The sequence below is a fragment of the Bos javanicus genome, chromosome 4, assembly GCF_032452875.1.
Source record: "Bos javanicus breed banteng chromosome 4, ARS-OSU_banteng_1.0, whole genome shotgun sequence".
NCBI lineage: Eukaryota > Metazoa > Chordata > Mammalia > Artiodactyla > Bovidae > Bos > Bos javanicus.
This window is the reverse complement of record NC_083871.1, coordinates 63,976,515-63,994,430: the sequence shown is the minus strand read 5'-3', so window position 1 is coordinate 63,994,430 and position 17,916 is coordinate 63,976,515. Positions and strand designations below refer to the sequence as shown.

Here is a 17,916-nt window from a genome sequence, read left to right as displayed (position 1 = left end):
CTTCGCATCAGGTGGTCAAAGTATTGGAGTTTCAGCTTTTTTTTTTTTTTTTCAGGTGTGCAAAGATATATTTTAATCCTAACAGAGTTTTTACATACACTTTGAAATTTGTAACAACTATCAGACCACTGATGTTTTTTCATCCCATTATAACAGCAGGAGTTCACATCAGAATAGTTCCACCCTAAAAGATCTGCAAGATCATATCCCCTCAAAGTCAGAATTTAAGATTTCACATGAAATTTTAATCTTTTACTCTTTCTCTCCAACAAACATACATTATATACAAATAATGTTGTGACTCTCTTAAGGATGTGATAGTGATAATGTGATTCAGTTAGTTTTTTCCATGCAAGGATTTGCAAAATTGGTTTTGTACCTCAGTGTTATAAGAGGGTTGTGGTCAAAGGAGATTCCTTTGGAGAGTTGCTAAAGTGTTACGTTATGTCTACCTTATTCAGCCACAGGGAGATGAGGGGGTTTCCCTCCCCCTTCAATTTAAACTTAACAGAGCCCAGACTGCGTCTCCTAGAGTCTATGGAGCCCAAAAATCAATACCAAACACATATGAGGAAAAAACAAATGAGACTTGCCAACTATCTGCCTAACAGAGAGGTTGTCTACTTGAAAGTTACAGCTTTAGCATCATTCCTTCCAAAGAACACCCAGGACTGATCTCCTTTAGAATGGACTGGTTGGGTCTTCTTGCAACTCAAGGGGCTCTCAAGAGTCTTCTCCAGCACCACAGTTCAAAAGCATCAATTCTTCGGCGCTCAGCTTTCTTCACAGTCCAACTCTCACATCCATACATGACCACTGGAAAAACCATAGCCTTGACTATACAGACCTTTGTTGGCAAAGTAATGTCTCTGCTTTTGAATATGCTATTTAGGTTGGTCATAACTTTCCTTCCAAGGAGTAAGCGTCTTTTAATTTCATGGCTGCAGTCACCATCTGCAGTGATTTACCAACAGTCAATTCATCCAGGGACTCCTCTCTGAGTCTCAGGTTTCCCATCCCTTAGGTGAGGCCTTGGACTATTCTGCAGAATTCTATGAGGGTAGTCATTCACTGTCATCCTTTGTAATTTCACTTTGTCAAGTCTGTGGTGCCCTAGGTCTCACTGGCCACTGGATACAAATGCAGTCATTGGTAGTAATACCCAGATTTCACTCATTTTTGATGCTTAGGACCTCTGGAATCCCTGAAAATCACACCCAGTTATCTCTGGGCATGTCCAATGGGAGAGCATAAGCTGCCTTTCTCCTTCAAGCCTCCTTACCTGTTGTTATCTGTTCAAGGCTCCTCACCTGTCATTATCTGAACCCACCTGACTGTGGTGCCTCCTCATGCCAGTCCTTTGTGATGGCACCGCGGTCCCTATCTGCCATTGATAGCCCTAGAATTCCAGCCTGTAGGGTACTAAGGTGGCCCTGCCCTCCTCACAGTCTTCACTGTATCACAGCCACACTGTCACCAGCCAAAATGGATAAACGGCTCACTGCCTCATTCTGTGTCACTTTTTGTCACCTTGACAGGGAAGTGGGACTGGATAGGCTTGTACCTCCCAAAGTCCCTCTTGACAAAGCTCCTCTAGTTTCTGCCTGCAGCTTCAAGACTATGGAACCAATCCTGAGAGACACACCAGGGTTTTCTCTCCATTCCAGTTTCCCCCAGTCTCTTCCTGTCTTGGCTGGTTCTCCTTCAGCAGCAAAATGAATTATAATCCTAGGCTTTGCCTCTGGATCATCAAACATAGCAATACCTGAGATAATGATGATTACCATGTGTGGTGCGGGGCTAAAAGCTACTCGTGTACCATCTCATTTAATCACTCCCAAGAATTGATGCTTTTGAACTGTGGTGTTGGAGAAGACTCTTGAGAGTCCCTTGGACTGCAAGGAGATCCAACCAGTCCATTCTAAAGGAGATCAGCCCTGGGTGTTCCTTGGAAGGAATGATGCTAAAGCTGAAACTCCAGTACTTTGGCCACCTCATGCGAAGAGTTGACTCATTGGAAAAGACTCTGATGCTGGGAGGGATTGGGGGCAGGAGGAGAAGGGGACAACAGAGGATGAGATGGCTGGATGGCATCACTGACTCGATGGATGTGAGTCTGACTGAACTCTGGGAGATGGTGATGGACAGGGAGGCCTGGCGTGCTGTGATTCATGGGGTTGCAAAGAGTTGGACATGACTGAGTGAATGAACTGAACTGAACTGAACTGAACCCTTGGAGGTACAGATTATTAGTAGCCTCATTTGAAGATAAGGATGAGGCTAAGAGAAATTAAGTAACATGCTCAAACAGCAGACAGATCTAGAATTTAAAACCAGACTGGTCTAGACTACCAGACACCAAGCTCTTAACAAGTTCCCAGCACTGGGACCTAAACACTCATAATCTTATAACCTGGTTAATGGTAAAGTGCTTACTTTGCTCATTTGTCATCTTTGCATAAATTCCAAATTGGCTTTTGCATCCAGGGCTGGGAAGAAACGGTGGATGCTGCTCTTTCTCACCTCTTAAAGACCTGCCTATCGAAGAGTTCCAAGGAACAGGCTTTGAACCTCAACAGCCAGCTGGGCATACCCAAAGACACAAGCCAACTGAAGAAGCACATCACCTTGCTTTGTGATCGATTAGCCAAAGGTGGACGTCTCTGCCTAAGTACTGATGCAGCAGCTCCGCAGACCATGGTCATGCCAGGTAGGAACTCCATTCATGCTCCCCAAACACAATTGTATTAAGACTTTGGCCAAATTAAAGGGGTGCGCCTTTTATTGTGGCTGTTTTAGGGGGTTACATTTCATAGCAAAGTGATGATAGCCAAGAAAATTGCTTGCACGTTTCCCTTCAGATATCCCAGGGTAATCACTTGGATAAATATTCTTGGGGTATTTGCTTGTTAAACATTTCTAGAATGGTATGTCTTTTTTCTTCCCCCTGCTTTTAAATATATGATCCACTTTGTTTTGCTACTAACCAATAAAAAGTGGATTAGAGAATAAAACCATTTTTAAGGAAAATTTTACTAAATGTGATCTCGCGATACCATATTTCATAAATGTAAATAGCATAATACAAGCGGCTAATATAATCCAGATGAGTCCCATCCCTGCTGCCGTTTGTTTGGATTGTGGTCACCAGAATAGGGGGGAAGAGACAAAGAAAAAACTGGAGATCAGGCAATATGAGCAGGCTTCAGGGCTGAGGCCACTGTGTGCCAGGTTGAGAGATCCAGGTTGCCCCTACCTGGGCAGTCAGTAATGGCCATGGGCATCCAGGTCAGTATTCCCACCGTCAGAGGGGCTGAGCTGTCAAGGACTCTGCATTTTGGTCCTTAGGAGGCAGCAGCTCCCAAGTCCTGCTTCCATCTTCTTAGTGTCTCTCTTTATGGCAGCAGCAAGGAGCACAGAGTAAATGAATTTATTAAATGAAGCAGCTATAGCAACTATTTCCTCCTCAAGCAGGGACCATAGTATGGGAAGCGACGTGGATTTTTTTCATCTTCTTCTTTATATGCCTTTTGTACACCTACCTCCCTACGCTGATGCTCTTCCTCTTGTTTCCTTTCCCCCTCAACCAGCATTCCTAGAAGTAAAAAGGAATGCAAGTGAAAACTTTAAAAAGATAAACATGGAGACAGCATAGCATAATCTAATAAGCACAGGCTCTGGAGGCAGACAGACCAGTGTTTGGGTCCTGTCTTTATGCCTTACTGCTCATATGACTTGAATATGTTACTTAACTTTTCAGAGTCTAGTCTCTCCTTTCAAAGTGGGTATAACAGTGCCTTCCTTGTTTCCAGGGCCTTATATGTTTATAAAGTACCTAGCACAATTCTCGGAACAGAGATACACTCAGAAACTCAAACTATAATTACTGCCATTGTGTAGATGTATGTATAATTCATCTTCTAAATTTGGGTGAAGAGAATGACTGGCATGGGACCATAGCATTCTATAGTCTATGATTTGAAATATTTTTTACCTTAATTATACACAGACAGAACCTTTTATTCCAAAACCATATTTCTAATATGGTGTTTCAGAATAGAATTGCCTTCCTACATAGAAACAGTTCTAATAGTTTATCTGAATTTAGGTCTTCTTCATCTTGCCCTTGTTAACATCCACCTAACTAGTCCTTTGGCCTCTATTCACCCATTGCTGTCCACTGTTAGGATGCCACATTTATTGAATATAGAACTATAGTCATTTGTTTAAATAACTAGATTTGGAGGCGACTTCAGGGCTGTGTCCATAGAAACCCTTGATGTAAAATTTCTAACTGTTGGAAGGAAGACGGTGAGGAAAGGAGGAAGAGAGGGAAGGTAGGAACAGAATGAAGGAAAGTAGAAAATGTGTTTGTTTGCAAACCAGGAGTCTGTAAGCCAGGTGTGTGCCTGTCACCGCAGTCTAACTGAGCTCATCCTGTTGGGGTGACTGAAGCTGTGCATGTTTGTCGTGCTCACAATTGCTTGCTTTCACTTAATAGTGTTTGGCTTTAGTTGAGTGACTCTCCCTCCCACCTGCTGTGATCCAATCATGATAGTGACTTTTAAAAAATTGTTAAATCAGTTCTCTTTGTGATTACCATGCTTCATTATTGACTATAATACTTTTCCTCCTTGGAGCTCAAATTTTTCACACACTAATTTCTGCACTTGGTATGTTTTTGAGGTAGAAGAAACACGTGCAATTATTGCTGTTTTACAAATAGCAATGGAGTTCGGGAAAGCTAAATATCTTGCCCAGAGTCACATGGTTACCGGAAGGGTTAGTCTAGATTCGAAATCTTCTAGCCCATTGTGCTTCTCACTAGACCACACAAACCACAACAGTACAAATAGATTTCTAGCCAGAGCCTCCTTCTGGGTAAACTGTTCTCAGTCTGGCCCTCTTTTCACTTAAATTGGTGTCGCACTGTGGGAAGAAAAGGGCAGAAACTGTTTGACACAATCTCTTTTCTTTGCTATGAGGGATATAATAAAGGTTTACCTTGTATTTGCTATGTTCTTAATTTTTATTATCTTGGTAGGTGACTTGGTACCATTATTACAGACATAATAAGAAGTACTGTGAGTTATTTCTGCTTCAAACCAGTAATTACACAATTTATGATATTCGTTTGGCTGTTGTAGTTGTCTCAGAATACATGAAGGTTAAGTGGCGTACTAGAAAAGAGTGGATGACCGAACACATGGACACATACACATTTTTCACAGACACTATCTTCTTTTGAATGGTTGGGCGGGAACTCAGAAATCATCTGGTTTGCCTCTTTCACCTAACAGCTGGGGTAACGAAGGCCCTAGAAAGATGAAGTGACTTAGTGGTTGGTATTAAAAGGCAGGAGTGTGTGTAATTTTACCATGTTCCCTATTAAATGGCAGATGAATAAACATCTCAGAATAAAAAACCCTTGGTCTTTTCTAGCCTCCTGACTTTATGAGCCTGGCACCTTGTATGTGCCCTTTCTTTGGTGCAGTAAAGGCCATGATGACAACATCCTCCCTGGCGCCCAGAATTTGAAAATCTTCCACACTGGGAATTACCTTAAGGACTTTGTTGCCTCACATTTCTCCTGCTTGCCTTTATCAACCTTCAGATTCTCCATCAGCATATAACCTAACCTTTACTGGATATTCTTTTTATTACAGAACCTTCAAACTTATATTTCTTTTCTTACCTCTACTACTCACATCTTTCTGCTGGGGAATATTGCACTTTAATTACATGTATTTTTCTTAATCTCAGTGATATGAATTCTACCCTTAGAACAAGAGTTCCATGGGGCCACCAGGGTAGTGTTTTTACAAAAATCTGGATGTGAATGCCTTTAGTGGTCTAGCTGACTTTCTCATGCATGTTTGCTTCATCCTTGCAGGTGCTTAGGGCTGAGGTTTACCTTACATTGCTAGATTGATTATGGAAGGTTCGAGACTAATTGGTATCAGGAAAAGACTACCTGAAACTGGAGCCATTTCATTGTTGTCATTGGGAAAACAAAAGATTTGTTTGAAAAATAGTAAAATTAAAATCAACAGTAAGTTTATCATATATTTGCCAAAATTTATGTGATGCCTGTTATGTTATAGCAGTTCTTAGAGACAGCTATTGGAGAAGGCAATGGCACCCCACTCCAGTACTCTTGCCTGGAAAATCCCATGGACGGAGGAGCCTGGTAGGCTGCAGTCCATGGGGTCGCGAATAGTCAGACACGACTGAGCGACTTCACTTTCACTTTTCACTTTCATGCACTGGAGGAGGAAATGGCAACCCACTCCAGTGTTCTTGCCTGGAGAATCCCAGGGATGGGGGAGCCTGGTGGGCTGTCGTCTCTGGGGTCGCACAGAGTTGGACACGACTGAAGCGACTTAGCAGCAGCAGCAGCAGAGACAGCTATGAAGGAATTGCGTGAGGTGTTTGTTTTGTTCTGTTTCTGGTATGATGACGGACACTCAAATTTGGCCTAACTAGCACCTTTACAGGAGAAGGCGATGGCACCCCACTCCAGTACTCTTGCCTGGAAAATCCCATGGACGGAGGCGCCTGGTGGGCTGCAGTCCATGGGGTCGCGAATAGTCAGACACGACTGAGCGACTTCACTTTCATTTTTCACTTTCACACATTGGAGAAGGAAATGGCAACCCACTCCAGTGTTCTTGCCTGGAGAATCCCAGGGACAGGGGAGCCTGGTGGGCTGCTGTCTATGGGGTCGCACAGAGTCGGACACAACTGAAGTGACTTTGCAGCAGCAGCATCTTTACAAAGAAGGCCATTTTTAAGAAAACACATTCCAACGCGTTATCCATTTTCCTAGGGGCCTATCATTTTTATGCAAACGATTTTCTTCAGAAATATTTATCTCGTCATTATTCTAACCAGTTTTCTTCACTTCATTGTTAAGTGGACCAATTGCCAGATTTTCCCTGGGTACTGTCCATGCATGTGGTACAAGTGGTTCTCTAATAACACCTAATTTGCATTGCATTTTGCATTATCTGCAAGATTTGTGATTTCCCTCTGCAACCCATTTATGCTGTATTTGTAACAATTTCCAACAGTCACTGAAAGATGAACCAATATAAGAAGTTGATGGCAGGTGGGGATTCATATAGTGTTGAATGTGGAAAGAAACTTGAGTAGAGACTAGTTTTATAAGTGGCCAGTTAGTTTTTGAGTGACTATCTTTGTATTATGCTTTTGTTTTTTATTACTACAATTAAGATAATTAGAACATAGGAGAATCCCCCTCCCCCCAATTATGTAAGAATTTAGAATGCGCTAGCCTAAATTCTGATCTCATGTGCTGATGTGGCATTTCAAAGCAATGCAGAAAGGACTCGGTGAATTAATTGAAAAATGTTGCTGGGAGCAGACCGACCATTTGGAGGAAAAGTAGATTCCCTAGGCCATAACATGTGCCACAATACATTTCAGATGGGTAGGAGATTTAAATGTAAAAAAAATGAAACTGCCCGAACAGAACAAAATAGAGGTAGACACATAGATATGGAGGCAAGATAGGCCTTTCTAAGTTAAGTCAGCAAAGGCAGATAGCAAAAGACAGAGTTTCAGCTATCTACTTCTTAAGATCTGGTCCAGAAGCATGTGAACTGAGGTGTGTGTTAAGGATAACTACCCTGGATGGTGCAGTCACGGGTGGTGTCTGAGCATCCTCCTACTAGTTCTCTTCCATATAAGGTGTACATTTTCCTACAAATAACATATATAACTTTTATAAAAAGAGACTGTGGTAAAAATGCCAACAGTAAAATGACTGTAGTATCAGAAATGGTAGTAAGGAAAAAATGGTCAGTTTCGTAAATCAGGAAAATTAACGACTTTTACAGTATTCAAGGGCGATGACCTGTGTTTATGGGGCTTGTTTATATTTCAGTTGTGATAAACAGATACAGGTTCTTCAGGACTTTGTGCAGCTTGTTTGTGGATTCTGCTTCCTTCCTACCTCTATATCTCATCTCTGAAAATAAGCCAAATCCTGCAAATTATTGATCTCTGAGCAATTTGCTACCCTTTTCACAAGTGACTTCATAATTACTAAATTAGGTGAACACTTTGCCTATAAGCCTCAGTCTGCTCTGAAGGCTTTTTCAATAAGACCATTCCCTTCTTAGAACATTCTCATTTCTTAACTTCTCTTTTGCTATCAGAAACTGTACCTGACCCGCCTGGGCTTGTCTTTTCCAGTCTGCTTTGTGCATCTGTGCCTGCACGTGGCCTTCTTCTCTGTGTGTACACTCCTGGTGTGTCTTCTTCCTCTTACAAGGACACTAGTACTTTTGGGTCGGGGCCTCACTCTTATGACCTCATTTAACCTTAATTATCTCTTTAAAGACCCTATTTCCAAATACAGCCACATTGGGGGGCTGGCTAGGGCTTCAACCTATGAATTTTGGGGAGGACACAAGTCAGTCCATAATGCCTCCAGATAATAGCTAAGTGCATGAAGGACTTATATTTTATTCTTTTTTTTGTGTGTGAATATAGTATCCTACTTATGCCTAGTATATATATAGTTGATGCCCATCATATATTTTTTAAACTTCTTATTGTGAAATAATTACAGACTCATAGGAAGATGCAATGGCAACCCACTCCAGTGTTCTTGCCTGGAGAATCCCAGGGACGGGGGAGTCTGGTGGGCTGCCGTCTGTGGGGTCACACGGAGTTGGACACGACTGAAGTGACTTAACATAGCATAGCATAGGAAGATGCAAAAATTCTCCATAGAATCCCAGGTACTCTTCATCCAGCTTTCCCCAATGGTGACATTTCACAGACTGTAGTCTAGTATCAAAAATAGGAAACTAACTTTGGTCTACCTTATGTTTTTAGAATGAATCAGTGGAGCTGTTTATAAAGAAGCTAAGTCTTAAAGTAGGTGTGAATTTTAGATATTTAGAAAGGACAGTTGCAGATACTATAGATAGAGTTGTTAATTTAAGCAAGGAGATATGGGTCTTTAAGTAAACTGCTTAAATTTCAGGTTGGAAATTTAGTTTGATAGATCAGTAAGCATCAATTGATATAGAACTTGAAAAGCTAGATAAAAGAGGTTGAGCAAATGGTGAAGGAAACTGTTATAGATTAAGATATAAGTGATTTATAAAGGACGGTATTCTATTCCATTTTGAAAAGTGGTTTAAAAAACAAAGCAAAAATAACTCCCTGTGTTTTAGACATACTAATCTGATAGTTGTATACAGGAGAGAGAGGAATATGAAAAATAGGGAAGAATATAGAAGTTTCATCAAGTTTTTTAATGGCATTGATGGAAATCATTAAGTTTGTGATTTTGTTATGAATAATACGCTTCATTTCAAATACAGTGAGCTTGAGATGACTAAGATGCATCCAAGAAAAGAGATATGTTAATAGCTGGATCTGAGGGATTTGAGTTGAAGGGAAAGCTTAAAGCTTAAAAGTAGATTTTAGTATCCTCAGCTTAGAAGACATCACTGAAACTCTGTCATTGGAGAAACTCTATGGTAGTGAAGGCAGAGGCAGGGAACACTGGATTTGGGATTTATTTGCAGAGCCAGATAAGAAGTGCATTCTACATGGAGGAGGTGAATTTCAAAGAATTTCCAGCAGAAATGGTATCATTACTATTTAGGACAGAAGGTCAAGGAAACATCCGTCTGTAACTGGAAGAAACAGTATAAGAAGGCAAATGCAAGAAGTAGGCTATTATCAAGGTTTTTATTTCTTTTCCTTTTCTTCTCTTTAGAAAATATATTTTAAGATGTTTGAAGGTTGGGGAGTGGTGGTAAGATGAAAGGGCTAAAAATCCAACATTCACGTTCAATGGGGAGGTTTGAGGAAGCAGAGGAACAATCTAAAATACAGCTAAACTGAAAAGAGTATTTGAGAAGGGAAACAAATGAGAAGCCAGATATAAATTGGAAATTATAGGGAGATTTTTAAAAAAGAACATTTCATGAAGTCCAGCCACATGAGCTTTGGAGAAGTAAAGTTTTATAGTAACCTGCAAGAGAGCAAGAAGGGGGTGAATGCTGAGGCAGTAAATTAAGGTTGATTTGCAGTGGCTGCTGTGGGAGGGACAAGCTCAGCCATTTAGCAACTGTGCAGCTACTTCTTCCTCTAGATTTTCTCATTGAAATACTGAGATAGCACCACTTTGTTTCGAAACAGCATTTTGCTTCAAAATTGTTTTGAAAATCAAACTATTGTTAGAAGTAAAGAAAGCATGCAGTTTTTAATAGGGTTGCTCCTATTAATAATTATGAGGCTTCCCTGGTGACCCAGATGGTAAAGGATCTGCCTGCAATGCAGGAAACCTGGGTTCAATTCCTGGGTCATCCATTGTAATAGGGAGTCCATAATGGAATGAAGAAGGGTTAATGGAAGAATATTTGAATCCAGGATTAGAGCTGTATTTGACAGGAGAAGCAATTAGGAGCAACTATAGGGGAAGGTCTACCATCAAAGACCTAATAGAATAACGTTCTCCCTGTGTGTATTTAACAAATACTTGCTGATAGATAAGCCGGCTGGTAACTAATTACAATGTGATGACCAAAGCCCAGTTTCTTGGAAGTAGGGCTGTTAAAACAGGAGTAGAATACCAGGGGAGTTTGAGGAATTTCCTTCCCTGCAGATGTTTAAACTAATACAGATAGTCAACAGTCTGAAGACAATTTGGGAAAAACTCTGCCTAAAAGTAGGGGGTTGAATTAAATAACTCTTAAAGTACATCACTATTTTATTTCTTCAGTCATGTCATATGAACAGATCTTTAATATGTACATTTTTATCCTCATCCAGCTGTAAATGTGAGCTGTCTTTTATTTGGACTAATCTCATATGAGATATTATAATGGAAACCCTAACTGTGTAATTTTCAGTATCATTAAAAATTATGTAGGTTGACCAAAAGAAGGAGTATTTCCGTAACACTGGAGCATCCCTTGGAAGGTACTTATCTCTGAGGCTTTGTATTGATATAAAAAAATAAAACTTTTCTCCCATATTTAATTGACATATGGGACTATTTTATATTCAAATGTGAGGATAAAAAATTTGTATTTGTTCCAGCAGCTGATGATTTGAAGGGATTTCTACTGATTCAACTTGTAAAAAATCTTTTCTAGTTTTCTTCCTCTCAACTTTTACCCCTACCTGAACTTCTGCTACCTCAGTGAGTCTGTCTTCAATAGTAAGGTTTTACTAGTTCACCTCCAAATTGGAGTAAACACATATCCTATTGTCTTTCCTTCAACTGTTACTCCCAGGACCTGTTCTCTCTCTGAGGAATTTGCTCTTGAACAATAACTTCTCTGCTTTCAGTAGAAATTCAGGGTTATTAAAATTGCATGTATTTTTTTTAATTCTCCTTTAGATTTTAGGGTACCTGGATAAAGTATTTCAATGCTTAGAATCAACTCGTCAATCAGTTACTTGTGTGAGGCAGTCACTGAAACTTATTTTATATCACATTTTTTTCATTTAAAATAATGAGAATACCCACAGATAGATGGGGCAGATCCAGCAAGGTGGCCCATTCCCATTTATATTTCTGGCCAAAATACTTGGCCTAAACTGAGAATGACATTCTGCTTCTGACACTACGCAGCCCTTACAAGGAACGATGATGTTCTTGCAGTTAGAACTGTTGAATGAAGTCAGGTTATGTGTTCCCAGCCTTTAAAACACACTTTTCACATTAAACTTTGAAAGAAAAACATTTTTAGTGTGTTTGTTTATTCAAATAAATTATTGGAATAATTAGACCCTTCTGATTTATGTGTAGTGTGATATTTCCTAAACAATTAAAAATGAAAATGAAACACTATTCTCTTATATCTTAGTGGCTCTTAGAGTATATCACCTGATTCTGAAAGTAAAACACCTTTAGTTGTATTTCTCTGTACAATATGTCTCAACTCTATGCTTTTTATTATTATTTTATTTATTTTTTTAAAGCCCCCTTAATACTCATGTTTAGACAGTGTAGTATCTTCTCCTTGAGAGGATCCAGTCTAATATCCTCTCCAATTGCAAAAATAGCAATTGTTTATGTTTCCAAGGAAGAGGGATTTTTTTTTTAATTTAATTTTATTTTTAAACTTTACAATATTGTATTAGTTTTGCCCAACATCGAAATGAATCCACCACAGGTATACCTGTGCTCCCCATCCTGAACCCTCCTCCCTCTCCCTCCCCATACCCTCCCTCTGGGCCGTCCCAGTGCACCAGCCCCAAGCATCCAGCATCGTGCATCAAACCTGGACTGGCGACTTGTCTCATACATGACATTACACATGTTTCAATGCCATTCTCCCAAATCTCCCCACCCTCTCCCTCTCCGACAGAGTCCACAAGACTGATCTATACATCAGTGTCTCTTTTGCTGTCTCATACACAGGGTTATTGTTACCATCTTTCTAAATTCCATATATATGTGTTAGTATACTGTATTGGTGTTTTTCTTTCTGGCTTACTTCACTCTGTATAATAGGTTCCAGTTTCATCCACCTCAATTGGAGACTAATTACTTTACAATATTGTATTGGTTTTGCCATACATCAACATGAATCCACCACGGGTGTACACGTGTTCCCCGTCCTGAACCCCCCTCCCACCTCCCTCCCCATACCATCCCTCTGGGTCATCCCAGTGCACCAGCCCCGAGCATCCTGTATCATGCCTCAAACCTGGACTGGCGATTCGTTTCACATATGATATTATACATGTTTCAATGCCATTCTCCCAAATTATCCCACCCTCTCCCTCTCCCACAGAGTCCAAAAGACTGTTCTATACATCTGTGTCTCTTTTGCTGTCTCTCATACAGGGTTATCATTACCATCTTTCTAAATTCCATATATATGCGTTAGTACACTGTATTGGTGTTTTCCTTTCTGGCTTACTTCACTCTGTATAATAGGCTCCAGTTTCATCCACCTGATTAGAACTGTTTCAAATGTATTCTTTTTAATGGCTGAGTAATACTCCATTGTGTATATGTACCACAGCTTTCTTATCCATTCATCTGCGGATGGACATCTAGGTTGCTTCCATGTCCTGGCTATTATAAACAGTGCTGCGATGAACATTGGGGTACAGGTGTCTCTTTCAATTCTGGTTTCCTCAGTGTGTATGCCCAGCAGTGGGATTGCTGGATCATAAGGCAGTTCTATTTCCAGTTTTTTAAGGAATCTCCAGACTGTTCTCCATAGTGGCTGTACTAGTTTGCATTCCCACCAACAGTGTAAGAGGGTTCCCTTTTCTCCACACCGTCTCCAGCATTTATTGCTTGTAGACTTTTGGATCGCAGCCATTCTGACTGGCGTGAAATGGTACCTCATTGTGGTTTTGATTTGCATTTCTCTGATGATGAGTGATGTTGAACATCTATCTTTTCATGTGTTTGTTAGCCATCTGTATGTCTTCTTTGGAGAAATGTCTATTTAGATCTTTGGCCCATTTTTTGATTGGGTCGTTTATTTTTCTGGAATTGAGCTGCAGGAGTTGCTTGTATATTTTTGAGATTAGTTGTTTGTCAGTTGCTTCATTTGCTATTATTTTCTCCCGTTCTGAAGGCTGTCTTTTCACCTTGCTTATAGTTTCCTTTGTTGTGCAGAAGCTTTTAATTTTAATTAGGTCCCATTTGTTTATTTTTGCTTTTATTTCCAATATTCTGGGAGGTGGGTTATAGAGGACCCTGCTGTGAAAAAAATATGGAATGCTTCACGAATTTGCATGTCATCCTTGTGCAGGGGCCATGCTAATCTTCTCTGTATTGTTCCAATTTTAGTATATGTGCTGCCGAAGCGAGCACAACTCTATGCTTTTTAAAAGGTAGCTTTTTGTTTTTAAAATGTTTGATTTTTATTTTAAAAATTTATTTATTTATTTTATTAAAATTTTTATTTAAAATTTTTTTTATTAAAAAATTTTATTTTTTATTTAAAAATAAATATATTTTGGTTAGAATTTTTGTATTTGTCTCAAATCTGCTTTCTGAGCAATACTCCATGTCATGTGTAAAATGTTCCTGAAAAATATGATATCAATCTCTAGCTTCAGAAGCTGTGAATTATTCTAATACTGATAGGAAGATTTTTATTTAGTATAAGTATTTGCATATTGGTTGTTTTAAGATATTTTTGGCTTTTGTTCTAAGATATTTATGGCTTTAAAGCCCATAAAACAAGAATCAAGTTTAAACCCCATAAAACAAGAAGTAAATACATACATTGTACTAGTGAGTAGTAACAGAGAAGGCAATGGCACCTTACTCCAGTTTTCTTGCCTGGAGAATCCCAGGGACGGCGGAGCCTGGTGGGCTGCTGCCTATAGAGTTGCACAGAGTCAGAGACGACTGAAGTGACTTAGCAGTAGCAGTAGCAGCAGTGAGTAGTATGGCAAGGCATGCAGGGCTCCAGCTTACTAGTTATAAGCCAATGGAATGGCAGATACCAAGGGTTCATGTGTGAAGTTTGGTGGGTTTCACTCAGTATGCGAGCAAATTTGGAAAACTCAGCAGTGACCACAGGACTGGAAAAGGTCAGTTTTCATTCCAATCCCAAAGAAAGACAATGCCAAGAATGCCCAAACTATTGCACAATTGCACTCATCTCACATGCTAGCAAAGTAATGCTCAAAATTCTCCAAGTCAGGCTTCATCATTACATGAACTGTGAACTTCCAGATGTTCAAGCTGGATTTAGAAAAGGCAGAGGAACCAGAGATCAAATTGCCAACATCAGTTGGGTCATCAAAACAGCAAGAACATTCCAGAAAACCACCTACTTCTGTTTTATTGACTACGCTAAAGGCTTTGTCTGTGTGGATCACAATAAACTGTGGAAAATTCTTCAAGAGATGGGAATACCAGACCACCTGAGCTGCCTCTTGAGAAATCTGTATGCAAGTCAGGAAGCTACCGTTAGAACTGGACATGGAACAACAGACTGGTTCCAAATAGGGAAAGGAGTACATCAAGGCTGTATATTGTCACCCTGCTTATTTAACTTATATGCAGAGTACATCATGAGAAACACTGGGCTGGAGGAAGCACAAGCTGGAATCAAGATTGCTGGGAGAAATATCAATAACCTCAGATATGCAGATGACACCACCCTTATGGCAGAAAGTGAAGAAGAACTAAAGAGCCTCTTGATGAAAGTGAAAGAGGAGAGTGAAAAAGTTGGCTTAAAGCTCAACATTCCGAAAACTAAGGTCATGGCATCTGGTCCCATCACTTCATGGCAAATAGATGGGGAAACAGTGGAAACAGTGTCACATTTTATTTTTCTGGGCTCCAAAATCACTGCAGATGGTGATTGCAGCCATGAAATTAAAAGACACTTGCTCCCTGGAAGAAAAGTTATAACCAAGCTAGACAGCATATTGAAAAGCAGAGACATTACTTTACCAACAAAGGTCCATCTAGTCAAAGCTATGGTTTTTCCCGTAGTTATGTATGGATATGAGAGTTGGACTATAAAGAAAGCTGAGCGCCGAAGAATTGATACTTTTGCACTGTGGTGTTGGAGAAAGACTCTTGAGAATCCCTTGGACTGCAAGGAGATCCAACCAGTCCGTCCTAAAAGAAATCAGTCCTGAATATTCATTGGAAGGACTGATGCTGAACTGAAACTCCAATACTTTGGCCATCTAATGGGAAGAACTGACTCATTGGTAAAGACCCTAATACTGGGAAAGATTGAAGGTGGGAGGAGAAGGGGAGGACAGGATGAAATGGTTGGATGGCATCACTGACTCAATGGACATGAGTTTGAGTCAGCTCTGGGAGTTGGTGATGGACAGGGAAGCCTGGTGTGCTGCAGCCATGGGGTTTCAAAGAGTTGGACATGACTGAGTGACCGAACTGAACTGAACTGAACTAATGAAAAAATAAAGTTTGATACAGCATACTTTGTCAATGGGACATTTAGTCATATATAGGAGACAAGTTACCTAATATTGTTACCTGTTTTTATTTTTTTAAGAGATAAAAAAATCTTTCCTTTCAAAATTAGATAAAATATAAGGCTGCTAAATTTTAAAACTTGACATGTTATCTCATGGAAAATCACTGATAATTTTTACACTTTATAAATTTATAAATTATAAACTTCATACACCATTTCCATTTTAAAAACATGTCATGGATAAAGCCAGATTGAGACCCCAAAGTGAAATTTCTGTTGAGTGTGTAGTATGTTTGAGGCATTGTTCTAGTTGCTACAGGCGCCGTGGTAAACAGTCCACCTTTACTTTCTGGTGTTACTTTCTCATTTCTAAACTTTGCCCAGTTTTCCTCTGCTATATTACATCGACTCTATTCTTTTTCTTCCCCTCCAGACTTACAAATTATACCAATTATACTGTGGTCTGCTGCTGCTGCTGCTAAGTCGCTTCAGTCGTGTCCGACTCTGTGCGACCCCGTAGACAGCAGCCCACCAGGCTCCCCCATCCCTGGGATTCTCCAGGCAAGAACACTGGAGTGGGTTGCCATTTCCTTCTCCAGTGCATGAAAGTGAAAAGTGAAAGTGAAGTCGCTCAGTCGTGTCCGACTCCTAGCGACCCCATGGACTGCAGCCTACTAGGCTCCTCCGTTCATGGGATTTGCCAGGCAGGAGTACTGGAGTGGGTTGCCATTGCCTTCTCCGATACTGTGGTCACTTATATATAAATTTGGGATAAAGCTAATAGCAGTATCTGTAAATAATTCATCTTTGGTGTAGGGAACAATATTAGCAGCATAATGAGCATGTGTAAAATTTTTCAAGGGGGGAAAGGAGTTTTCTTCATGAAGATAGGACTGTTTTTTTGTCTTTTAACAAAAATTAAAAAAAAACACTGTCATGTTCCAGGCACTGTACTGGGCATTGGAATATGCTGATCAAGAAGAGAGGTTTCCACCTTCATGGGAGCTTACTTCTAGCATAGGAGTCAGATAATAAACAGTTTGTAAGGCTAAATAGGAGAACTGCAGGTTGAATTATGTACAGTATAACAAATAGGGAGTTGAAAGAGTTGCGCAGGTGGGGGCTACTTTATACAGGGTGATTGGAGGAGGCTTCTATGATGTGGAAGATGAGAAATGAGGATCTAGGGGAGTAGCATTCCAAGCTCAAAGAATAGGATTCAAAAGCCTGGATTTGCTGAGAGTAGTTCATATTCATACACAGACAGGCACATATGTAAGTATCTGAGCTAATGAATGTGTTAATTAAATCATCAAGGGAAATACTCTCCCACCATATCATATATCAAATAATCACATGTAAACTTTAAATCTCTTACATCTTTGTTAATTATACCTAATAAAACTGAAGAAAAAAGAATTTAAAGGGCTGGAGGCTAGAAGGGTCTTGGTGTATTCAAAATATAGTTGATGGCTTGATCTTAATGAGGAAGGGAGAGCCACATCATGTTCTGTCTTCCTTGCTGAACTTCCTTACATTCCATGGTCAGGAATTTATGTGTTACCTTATGAGTAGTGGGCTTCCCAAGTGACACTATTGTTAAAGAACCCACCTGCCAGTGCAGGAGATGCAAGAGACGCAGGTTTGATCCCTGCGTCAGGAAGATCCATTGGAGAAGGAAATGGCAACCCATTCCAGTATTCTTGCTTGGAAAATTCTATGGACAGAGGAACCTGGTGGGCTATAGTCCATAGGGTCCCAAAGACTCAAATGCTACTGAGCATGCACGCATGTGCACACACACACATACACACATGTGAGTAGTGGGAAGCCATCAAATGGTTTTAAGCAGGGAAATTATGTGATCTGATCTATGTTTTCAAGAATTACTATGGCTACTATGTCCAGAATGATTTGGAAAACAGGTGGAATGGAAACAGAGGGAGAGCTAGAGAGACTGTTGTAGACATGTAGGCGAGAG

At 40.1% G+C, this 17,916-nt stretch overlaps 1 protein-coding gene and 1 non-coding gene across 4 annotated transcripts in view; one reads left to right on the top strand and one right to left on the bottom strand.

Moving 5' to 3' along the window:
* BBS9 (Bardet-Biedl syndrome 9) overlaps window positions 1–17,916 on the top strand; it is a 476,883-nt gene that overhangs the window by 403,978 nt on the left and 54,989 nt on the right. For all 3 annotated transcript variants that reach the window (XM_061414167.1, XM_061414166.1, XM_061414165.1), the window contains one exon: window positions 2,488–2,710. In XM_061414167.1, the coding sequence (XP_061270151.1) occupies window positions 2,488–2,710 (223 nt within the window). The remainder of the gene's footprint in view (window positions 1–2,487; window positions 2,711–17,916) is intronic.
* LOC133246991 (U6 spliceosomal RNA) lies at window positions 13,731–13,837 on the bottom strand. Its single transcript, XR_009736231.1, has one exon. It is a non-coding gene; the product is annotated as a U6 spliceosomal RNA (small nuclear RNA).